The sequence below is a fragment of the Lagenorhynchus albirostris genome, chromosome X (assembly GCF_949774975.1).
Source record: "Lagenorhynchus albirostris chromosome X, mLagAlb1.1, whole genome shotgun sequence".
Taxonomy (NCBI): domain Eukaryota; kingdom Metazoa; phylum Chordata; class Mammalia; order Artiodactyla; family Delphinidae; genus Lagenorhynchus; species Lagenorhynchus albirostris.
In genome coordinates this window covers 56,246,623-56,258,393 of record NC_083116.1, presented here as the reverse complement: position 1 = coordinate 56,258,393, position 11,771 = coordinate 56,246,623, and the positions used below count along the sequence as shown (strand labels likewise).

The 11,771-nt window shown below is 34.7% G+C and overlaps 1 protein-coding gene across 1 annotated transcript in view; it reads left to right on the top strand.

Annotated features, from left to right (window-relative positions):
• The first annotated feature begins 1,759 nt into the window (after positions 1–1,759).
• KLHL4 (kelch like family member 4) overlaps positions 1,760–11,771 on the top strand; it is a 114,936-nt gene continuing 104,924 nt past the window's right edge. Inside the window, exon 1 of the mRNA XM_060137403.1 lies at positions 1,760–2,349. Coding sequence (XP_059993386.1) covers positions 1,928–2,349 — 422 coding nt within the window. The 5' untranslated portion in view covers positions 1,760–1,927. The remainder of the gene's footprint in view (positions 2,350–11,771) is intronic.

The window sequence follows — 11,771 nt, the reverse complement described above, 5'->3', positions numbered from 1 at the left end:
AGAAATTGATTTATTATAAGGAATTGGCTCACATAATTATGGAGGCTGACAAGTCCCAAGATCTGTAGTCAGCAAGTTGGAGACCCAGGAGGGCTGATGGTATAGTTTTAATCCAAAGGCCAGCAGGCTTGAGATCCAAGAAGAGTCAATATTTCAGTCTGAGCCTGAAGTCAGGAAAACAAAACAAAAAAAATGAGGTCCCAGCTTGATGGCTGTCAGGCAGGAGAAATTTCCTCTTAGAGTGTCAGTATTCTGCTTATTCAGGCTTACAACTGATTAGAAGAGGCCCACCCACACTAGGGAAGACAATCTATTAGTCTGTTGATTTAAATGTTAAGCTCATCCAAAAACACCTTCACAGAAACACCCAAAACAATGTTTGACTAAATATCTGGGTACCCTGTAGGCCATTTAAGTTGACACATAAATTTCCCATTACACCTACAAAAACAAGAGGGGAAAGGAAAAGGTATAATTAGATTTATAGATAATTGCAGGTAAAATATCTACCAAAACTTACAAAAAGATATTCATTTTATTCTCTATTTCCAAATTTTTTAAAATCCATTGCAAGTATAAACTTGGAAATTTGTTCAGCCTCCATATCAGTTCTTCATAACTGATGTAAAGAAGTAAAATGACTTGTCCAAGATCATACAGCTCATTGACTGTAAAGCCAGAACTAAAATCAAAGCCTTACAATTTCAATATTCTTTCTAAGGATCCAATGGTACAATTCCCCCTTATCACATGTATGCATGACATGGAAGTTATAAAGTTCAAACTAAATTTCAAAATGGCATTGGTGAATACATTCCTGATACAATACTGTTATAGAAACATTTATCCCTGTACACAGTAGTGATTCTGATTCATACCTCAAAGTACTTTGTGCACAGTTATTGCTGAGTTATGTGACAATTTGGAGTTACTTCAAAACATGCTTTTGCATCCTCTCATACGGACTTTTGAACAAAGAAAATAGACCTTTAACACTGCCTGTGAAAGTAAAGAGCATGATAAGGAAGTGTTTATACTGGCATGGAGCCAGGATGAAGTATTCGTTTTCAAGTTTTGGTTCCTGAGAGAAGACATGTCTTCTAACCTAATGAGCTTAGAAAAACACTGCTCTCTTCCTTCAGCTGTAGACTTAAAATACTGTTACTACATTCCCTAGTGGAGTGTGTGTTTTTAGTCATGGGTAAGCAACAGTTTCTTATGTTTCCGGAATTGTTCAAGTTTTCAAGCAAATATTTCTATAAAGACACTCATATTTTCAGTTATTTTATAAAAATAACTACAAACGTGCATGAGGGGACAGATGACAAGATGTTTTCCCTTAATGAACCACCATCAAATTTTCCATAAGAACCCCAAAATAGATCATAATGAATTCCCTGTTACAAATTCTCCTAGGACAAAGTGGCACATTTTAAAAGTGGGTTGCCAGGAAATGAAATCTGGCAAGGGATGGGGTGAGTGGGATCTAGAAGGAAGTGAATTTAAACACTTTGCTTTTGCTCACTTGCTTGGATTTAAAGGCTGAAGCTACTGTACTTCAGTTAGGAAGGAGCTGGGTTAGATATTTGCAAGTCCAGGCAGGAGGGCTGGGAGTGTGCAAATCTAGCAGCTGGAGTGTGTTGTGGTAGCTGCTTTCCTGTGCTAAGCTGATTTACTTGTTTAAGGTCTGACCTCATCATCCTGTCTGTATGGGTTCCCACCTACACTGTTAGCTGCAGCTTTCTGCTTCAGCTGGAAAGCTAGAAGTATTCACAGTATACCACAGACAGCGGGGGAGGGGAGAGCAAGAAAGACTGCTCTCGGCACTTATGCTTTTGTTAGTCCTACAGAAGAGGCAGAGAAACAAGAGATAACAAAGGCTGTTTCCTTTCTGTGAGAGAAGGCTTTTGTCTTTCCTCCTGCAACGATGTCAGTGTCTGGCAAGAAAGAGTTTGATGTGAAACAGATCCTAAGACTACGCTGGAGGTGGTTTAGTCATCCTTCTCAAGGTTCGCCCAACACTGGAAACTGCCTTCAGCAGGAAGGATATGAGCATAGAGGGACCCCGGTTCAGGGCAGGTTGAAGAACCACTCTCGGGACAGAAATGGACTGAAGAAAAGCAATAGTCCTGTCCACCACAACATACTGACACCAGTGCCAGGATCGGCCCCTTCCCATCAAAGAGCCCTTCAGAATTGGCACCCACAAAACCTGATAGAACATCTTCGAGCAAATGAAGATACTCCTAAAGCAGTTCCAGAGGAGAATTTGTTCAAAGAAGCTTGTGAGAAACACTCACAAGATTTGGAGATGATGGCTGATGACAATACAGAAGATTCAACAGCAAGGTAGGAGTTTTCGAAAACATAACAACAAAGTCATAGCTTAGGTTAACTTATCCTCTAAAACTCTCATTTAATGTTTAAATAAAAGTGTTATAATAATCTCTGAATTTGTATGCAGCCAATCAGGGTCTCCAAGTAACCCCCTCCTCTAGGTCTATAAAGGAAAATAGTAATAATACATTCATTTTGATAATTAATGGGATATATGCTTTACAGTTGTGAGTTTACTTTTCCTATTCCATTCCAATTCCATTAAGAATACTGTTTCAGTTCTAAGAGATGTTTATTATAATTGCTAATTTTCTGTATATATCCTCTATGGCTTGAATGTTCAAATAGTTATGATTTTTTGTACAAGTGTGATGAATTATATAGAGCTCTTTCTGACTTTGTCAGGCCAACTCTGACAAAATAAAAGCTCTGACTGCTCAGCACATCCTTATCTATTCCTTAGTACGTGGTTGCTATACTGACGCTTGATAAATGTTATCTTTATGTGAGAGTACAGAACAGTTTCCTTTGGCATTTGAGATTTCTTTCAAGTTGTGTTAGTTTCATAGCTAGCTTGCAATTATGAAAATATTTTGCATAAAGCAAGTAATGAAATGTTGCTTACAGCAGTGAGATCTTAAAGTAGGAAATGGAACATGTCAGGTGTTTCAGAATATTAAAATTGAATAAGAAATGATAATAAAGTATAGTTTAAGTATAGCTCATAAAATATTTGACTTTATTTTTCTGTCCACCAGAATTATTTGAGTGGAAGGAAATTATGTTCCCTCCTCTAATATTGTCTAACATAACTTAATCTAGTAGATCTTTACTTTTTTTTTCTTGTTTCATTATCAGATTTTATTTCCCCAACATGTTGTAGACACAATTAACACAATTAATTTTGGTAATGTAATTAAAGTGTAAAAGAGCTACAGAAAAAGGTATTTTTGAAATGTCTTAAATTTTATAGCAGTTCAACATGAAGGTATGCTAACTTATTTAGAAATCTGGGTATTTGGTATACTGTGTCTCTACATAAGTTTAGAGGAGAAGGACTGGCAAATTTGCTTCTAGATATGTTTTTGCAATATATCTACCTGACAGTTCCTTGCTTCCATAATTTTAAAACATAATCAATAGAAAAAACAGCATAACAACATTATGGCAAAAGACAAAGCAACTGTGCAAAATGATACCTTTATACGAACTCAGTCTTTCTGTATGAAATGTAAATAATGAAATGATGTTTTGAAATGAATTTAAGTATAATAATAGATTGTGATACAGATGTCTTAAGAAATAAAATGTGTATGTAAGAATTTTCCTAAATATTTTTGTGATTACTCCAGAAAATACTGTATAACTTTTGGGATTGCAGGTTGTATTTAGTACAAATACTTGGATTTCAAAGTAATATATAATCTATGCTTTAGATTCAGCAGGTTTTCAAATTATTTCCCCTCACCATGGACAACAATTTTAAAAACTGCTGAATTTGGAAGTTAATATTAAGCACATTTGACTCTGTTGTAGAATAATTTAAATTATCCACTGTGACTTCCTGACAAAATTCTTTGAGGATCCCTAAACTGATTTTCCAGCATGAGAATATATTTACAATAAATTAGTTGCTAAATGAAAATGCCAGATAAAATGTCGAATATAAATTGTCACCAAGTAATATTTTTTAATATATTTTTCTTTTTATTTTATTCTTGATAGTGTTCATGTTCTAAAAAATTTTCTCTTAAATATCATATGGTTACAGTGGAAAGTTAATATTTTCTTAAAATAAATACAGGAAGTGGTTTTATAGATGTGCCAAGGATATTTTAAGCAGAAGAGAAGGGGTAAATTGAGGACCTTATTAATTGAAATATGATGGTTTATTAATCTATCATTACCCATTCTGAATTGTTTCATCTTGGGTAAAGAGAGTTTGATAAGGAACTCTTTTATGCCCCATTTTCCTAATGCCTCTCTTTTTCAACAAAATTGAGAAGCAGGAGAAAAAAATCCTGCGAAGTTGGCAGCAACCTGTTATCCCCTCAATAGAAGTCTTGTGGTTAAAAAACAAACAAACAAACAAAAATGACAGTCAATGTGGAGAACACAAGATGGGCTCTAACACTTGGGGCAAAATAAAGGTCTTTAAGCCATCCTGCTTCCTACAAATATTGCAGGGGATTAATAGAGAATGGACTAAATTACTAACATGTAATATAGTTGAATAAACTACCATTACTACTAAAACAGATAGTAAAGCCAAGGTATTAAGTTATATTAATATGTTTTTGTGGAATTTAAAAACCTCAATACATTCCTATGTAATTGAAGTATAGTATGTACTTCATTTATGAGCAACTCTGTATCACGATCCCACACCGTGAGTATGCACATATCAGTATGCCTGGGCTCAATTATCATTTTCTTTTTGTCCTAGTTATCTACGAACTCTGCATCTTTGCTTCCCCATAATGACCTTGCTCAATGTCCTTTATTTTCTTTATTTCATCCCTAGAATTCCAAAAATCAGAATATTTTAAGTGTATTATGATTATGCCTTTATATTACAGAATATTTAGTTATAAGATTATATATATATGTATATATATATAATATATATTTTAACTGCTCATAAAGAGATGATGCCTAAGTACCCAGGTGTATAAAGTGGTAAACTGCATTTGCCAAGACAAATGCGGTTATCTCCTCATTGTGCTTGAGAACATTAAATAAAATGCTGATGATATGTGTATGGGCCCAGAACAACATGCCCCAGTGCAAAGCTGGAGATTCACAGGGGTGTTTAGTTTTAAGGAATTAGCAGGAATGGGGATAATACCCTCATACTACCTGTTGGGGCTTTTGGTTTTTGCATAAATTACTAATTGTATGATATATGATTTTGTATATCTTTTCCAGTATTGCAGTGTTAGACAAGACTCCAAATTCCCTCCATTTGAGACCTTTTCAGTTTTCAAGTGAGCTTGCCTAGAAAAAAAAAAAAAAGAGCAGCTGGCACTATATACTTTGATATCCCGAAGAAGGGGGGATTGGATGAATAAGACCTAGAATTAATTAATAATTCATTCCACAAATATTGAGCACCATTGGGTGTCAGGCACACTTCTAGGCACTGGGGATAAAACAGGATCAAAACAGAGAACCTGTTTTCATAGAGTATACATTCTAATGGGGAGAGAGAGATAATAAAAATAAACCAAAATGTAGTACTTAAATGGTTGTAAGTACTATGAAGAAAAAATAATTAGAGGGAATAGAGTGAAGAAGGGATACTCCTTCAGATAGGGAAGGCCTTTCTGATGAGGTAACATTTGAGCAGAGATCTAAATGAAGTGAAGCCATCTAAATGAAGAGACAGCCATGAGGGTGTCTGACTCAAAAATTCAAACAAATGAGAGGTTACTGCTGCTGTGCTACAGGGGAGCCCCTAACCTCCATCCATATTTTTTCTATTTACATCAATGCCACATGTCCCCACACAGTCCAATGATTAATGTTCCAAACACCCTTAACTGGTGAATTCAAAAATATGTCCAGACTTGTTGTTTACTATAGTGACTTTAAGATCACATGCATATTCCATGGTCACAGAGGAGACTTTCCAGCCATCCTGTTAACCATGGTGTCATTTTGTCCTCTGAGGTTCTGGCTATGCAGCCAGCAGACCATATGCCTCATGTACAGTGGCCCCTGTGTCCTTTGTGAAAATGGACACATGATGGTGTATTTGCTTTCTTAACAAAACAATTCAGATAAGGCCAAATGTATTGTGCATCTTCATCCTCAACACAGATCCATCTGTGATATGGAATATGCTTGGGAAATATTTATGCATAAGAGAAATCTTAAATAATGAAGTTTATTGTAATATCTTTTCTCATAAAGTAGGAAGTAAGGTACCTGGTTATTTACAGGGAGCACTTTCCAGGAAGACAGAACAGCAATTTCAAGAGCCCTGAGATGGGAGTGTGCTTGATATGTTTAAACACAAGGAGGCTAGTGCAGCTGGAGTAGGGTTTTTAAAGGGGAGAGAGGTAGCAGATGATTTTGGAAAGTGGTAGCAGATGATTTTGGAAAAGTAACAGTAATAATACAACATTAAAAATAATAAGTACCTTTTGTAAACCTTTACCATGTTCCAGGCACTAAATATTTTACATATATTTTCGCATGTTCCCAAGGAAAATTTTTGAATGTAAAGGTAACATTCACATCTTTCTCTGGGTATTATTTTGTTGGATATCTGTTGTGGTTTTTGCTTATCTTCTTACAAGGCAAAAATAATGTGGCCTTCTAAAGTTCAGAACTAGGCCTGTGTTACTTAATTTCACACTGCATTATTCAGTAGAAACTGTTACTTCAAAGGAAAGAATAAGGAGCTAACTACAGGTTTATTGTTGTTTATAGAAAATTTAAGGTTAAATCCTTTTGTCGATGGGTTAAAATGTACCATATAAAACTACATAAGTTATTCAATTGCTTTACTAAATTTAGAATATTTTAACACATAATTTAAACTTAGTACAATGATTCCTAACATTCCTAATTCCTAATGAACTTATGTTGGTTGATTTTAAATCCTTGCTACTCACAGCCTCTTTCCTGAGAGTGAGGTACCATGGTCCTCACGACTCATTCTTAACATTGTGGTATTGCATATATAATTAAGCTAACATTAATTAAAATATATTTAATATTTGAGAAAATTGGGACTCCTTTCCATCTAGGCATCTGGCAATATGTTAGGGTCATGTTTCTTTAAGTATTATGAGTAAGCACCTATAGTTATTTCTGGTATTTGAAAGACAAGAATCATTTTTCTTCTGCATTTGGAAATATAAATAAAGAACTTAAAGTATGTGGTACTACTTAATATGTGACTTCAGGAGCAGCATATTAATTGCATTGACCTGTTACACATTGCTTAAATATTCAATCACTTAGTACATTAAAATTTATTTTTTAAACTTGTATATCTCCTTTCTGATTTTTGTAAGACATCTGCCCCTTAATACTAATCTTTTTGATTTCTTTCCTATGACCTTGTAAGTAAAAATAGTTTCAATGCTATATATATACACACATGCACATACATACACACATATGTATACATGTATATGTGTGTATGTGTATATGTATATCAGTGTGAAATTCTTATATTTGAAGGAGATGAAAAACTAAAATTGAGGTGGAGGACTGGGGAACACTGGATCCTTAATAAAGAAACATAAGTCAGTATTCTGCAAGATGAATCTGGAATATCTTGTGCCATAAAGTAGAAAGTCCTCAAAAAAGTAATCATGGGGGTATGTCAAAGGGACACAGAAGCCAACTGAAAAAGCTCCTAATGGCCAAAGCTGGAACAATATTAGCAAACAAACAAAAAAAAGTATTATAAACCTAAGTAAAAAATAAAAATTTAAGTCTGTATTGATATAAATCAATGTTTAAATAAATAAGACAGAAAAAACAAATCTCTGGTGCAGAAGAATTCCAAATAATTTATGTACATACTCTGTCCTCAAGGAGGTGGAGCTGAACACTGTACCTTAAGTGTGGGCTGCACATAGTGACTTCTTTTCGGAGAGTGAGTATAGCATGGAAGCGTGGTGGGGGAAGAGTACATTTACAGTGGAGAAACATGAAGAATACTCTCAGCCAGGTAATCAAGGTTAACATCAAAACTGCTCAGCAGTGTTGACAGTATATATACTTGGTATGGTGTGATGAGAATGGCACTTTACTTCTGTCTTCTACCTCCATAAAACCCATCGTCCCCATCCCAATCTAATCATGAGAAAAACATCAGACAAATCCAAATAGGAGGACATTTTTCAAAATGCTTAGTGTTTAATCTTCAAGCTGTAAATGTCATCAAAAACAATGAAAATCTGAGAAACTGTCACAACCAAGAAGTGCCTAAGAATACATGATGAATAAATGTGATATGGAAAAGAAAAAGGACTTTAGGTAAAAACTGAGGACATCTGAATAAAGAATGGACTTTAATTAATAATGATGTATCAAAACTGGTCAATTAATGGTAACAAATGTGCCAGACTAGTGTAAGATATTGATAATAGGGAAAATTGGATGTGGGGTTTATAGGAACTCCCTATACTATCATTACACTATCACAATTTTTCTTTAAAAATGTACAATATTTTAGCAAAGACTATCTTAGTAAATAGATTTAGTAAATCAATGCTGGAAGACCACCCAATTTTAAGAATTGAGTACATGTTGTTATTTGTTAGTTTTGTTTATTTTTGTTCTTTGGCAGCTGAATAGAAGGATACCAAATCAAAATCAGTGGGCTGAAAAAAAAATTAGTGGGCTGTTATCTCCTCCATGCAAAAATCTTATACATTAGCAAGAAGATTTTATCCTAAGGGCAATCTTAGGGAAATCAGTTAAAGTTCTGTTAACAACTAAACATTACATGCAATTTCAATTCTTATCCCCATGATATTGATTCTATCATTTGGCTTGGACCAACTTTTAAGGGCATAGCAATTAATAAAGTCATAGCTGGGTATAAATAAACTCATTTTTATTTAATCACTCCAGAACACCATGGTTACTAATGAAGTGGTATATATTTATTGGAGCTTTCAAACGAAAATATGGCCTGCCACATTTTTTCTATTTCTTCATATTACTGTCTGTGGTTTATCTCTTAGGAGGAAACAATGGCACATATAAAACAAGCTTCTTTATATAAAAATCTGTATTACTCCATGCTAAAATGAAAAATACAGCCATTGAGTATATTTTATTCATGGTGATTCCATTCCATTAAGATTACAATTTCACTAAAGAGAATGGACAATATGTATCCCAGTGGTTGAGAAATAAGATTTTGTAAATAGACTTAAAAATAACTATCTAAGAGAATGTAACTAAAAGTGAGAAAATCAAAATCAAATAGTTTTCATTATCTGATGTTTTAGGATGGAAAAAATATTACTGAAATTTTATTCAACATATGTTTTTACTCTGAAAACATTGTAAAATAATTATTTCCCAAATCAATATATAGATATAATACTTACATATCACTAGCATTTGCACTGGAGGAGAGCAATACTAGCAATTATGTTTATTGAAACTATCAGAAGTGAATGCTTTTTTACTCCTGGTTAACTTTTCTTAACCTGTTACTGTTAGTCGAAGTGGCTTGTCCTTTTCATGCTTTCAAATGCTATTGTACAGAATGTAAACTTGTTGCCCTTCTTACACACTGTGTATTGCTATTGCTTCTTCAGGAGCCATACTATACACCTTACAAGTGTTTTTGGCAGGTCTTTAACATGTGATGGGTTCTTGGTTATTTCACTTTCAGCTCACTCAATAGAAGCTAACTGTTAAGTCTTTTGTCCACATTTTCCCTGTATAACTAGATTGCTTCAACACAGTGGCATTTAGATGTCCTTTTCTGGCTAATGTTGATTGCATTGTCTATAACAATACTAATAAACAATTGCATGTGTAACAGACTGTCACATAACACTTTAGGCAACTCTTTAATTTAGTCTGAATTCTGTTGTAACATTCAACAAGCCAATTGCTTAAATAAGATGTTGATATTCATTTGTTTCTGCCATTCAACAAGTGTTTATTGAATTCCAATTGTATGCATTATGTTTTCTTAGGCACTTTAAAGATGAAAGATAAATAATAGATGTTGATTCCCACTTGAGACTTAAAATACTGTTGGGGAGCTAAAGTGCATCTACTTGGAAGGTTTATGGCAATAAAAAAAAGAGTGTATTGCAAAAACAGTTTAAGTTGCTTGGTCATTGAAACTGCTAGGCATTCAAAGACAAGAAATAATTCTTCTGACCAGAGCAATCTTAGAATGTTTCATGGAGGAGCATGATTTGAGACCAATTTTAAGGATGGATAGCGTTTTGATACAGATATGGGGAAGAATGAATTCTAGGTAGGAGGACAAACACAGTACCTTGAAAAAGGCACTGAAACATAGAAATTTAAGGTGTGCTCAAATGACAGATTTCAGTTTGGCTGAAGTGAATGATATACATTGGAGAATAGTACAAAGTTAAGCAAAAAAGGAAGGTCAGGCATAGATCATGGAAGATCTTAAAAGACAGATAAGGACTATCTGGACTTTATCTTAGAGGTCTGGGTTTTTTAACGTCCAAGAAGTTATTCAAATATTTTGTGTCTACGGGCTTCCCTGGTGGCGCAGTGGTTGAGACTCCGCCTGCCGATGCAGGGGACATGGGTTCATGCCTCGGTCTGGGAAGATCCCACATGCCGCGGAGCGGCTGGGCCCGTGAGCCATGGCCGCTGAGCCTGCGCGTCCGGAGCCTGTGCTCCACAACGGAAGAGGCCGCAACAGTGAGAGGCCCGCGTACCGAAAAAAAGAAAAATATTTTGTGCCTGTGAGTAATTTTAGGGAGAAGTTCCACTTGCTTTCCTCAGATTCTCCAACATTCCATTACACAGGAGAAACAAAGTAATGAATGGTAGCAAAGAAAGCATGTTAATATATATAATGCTTTAAGGGAAAAAAATGTGGTGAGAAAAAATAGAAAATATAGGACTTGACATGTGGAATATCCATTTAGGATGTTTAGATTTTAAAAAGTATGATGCTTTTTTTTTTTCAAGGTCTAGTTGAATGGTATTCCAGGACTCTGAGCAGTTCACTAAACATTTGAATAAGTGATTTTTAATTTTCAAAAATATCTTTTTAGCTTTAGTTTTATTGTGGCAAGAATACTTAAATTGAGTTCTATCCTCTCAACAAAATTTTAAGTACACAATAGAGTATAGACACAAAGTTGTAGAGCAGATCTCTAGAACCTATTCAAGTTGTATAATTGAAACTCCATCCATTCAACAACAACTCTCCATTTCCCACTCCCCCCCAGTCACCGGAAACCACCATTCTACTCTCTGTTTTTATGAGTTGGATTATTTTATGTACTTTATATAAATGAAATAATACAGCTTTTGTTCTTCTGTGACTGGCTTATTTCACTTAGCATGATGCCCTCCAGGTTCACCAATGTTGTCGTATAAGGCAGGATTTCTCTAAGGCGAATAATACTCTATTGTATGTATATACCACATTGTCTTTATGCATCCATCTGTTAATGGAAACTTAGGCTGTTTCCATGTCTTGGATACTGTGACTAATGATGCAATGAACATGGCAGTGAAAATATCTCCTCAAGAAACTGATTTCAATTTTTTTAATGATATATATCAAGAAGTGTGATTGCTGAATCCTGTGGTAGTTCTATTTTTAAGTTTTTGGGGATGTTCCAAACTGATTTCCTTCGCAGCTGCACCATTTTACATTCCCATCAACATATAACAAAGGTTCTGATTTCTCCACATCCTCGCCAGCACTTGTTATCATTTGTTTT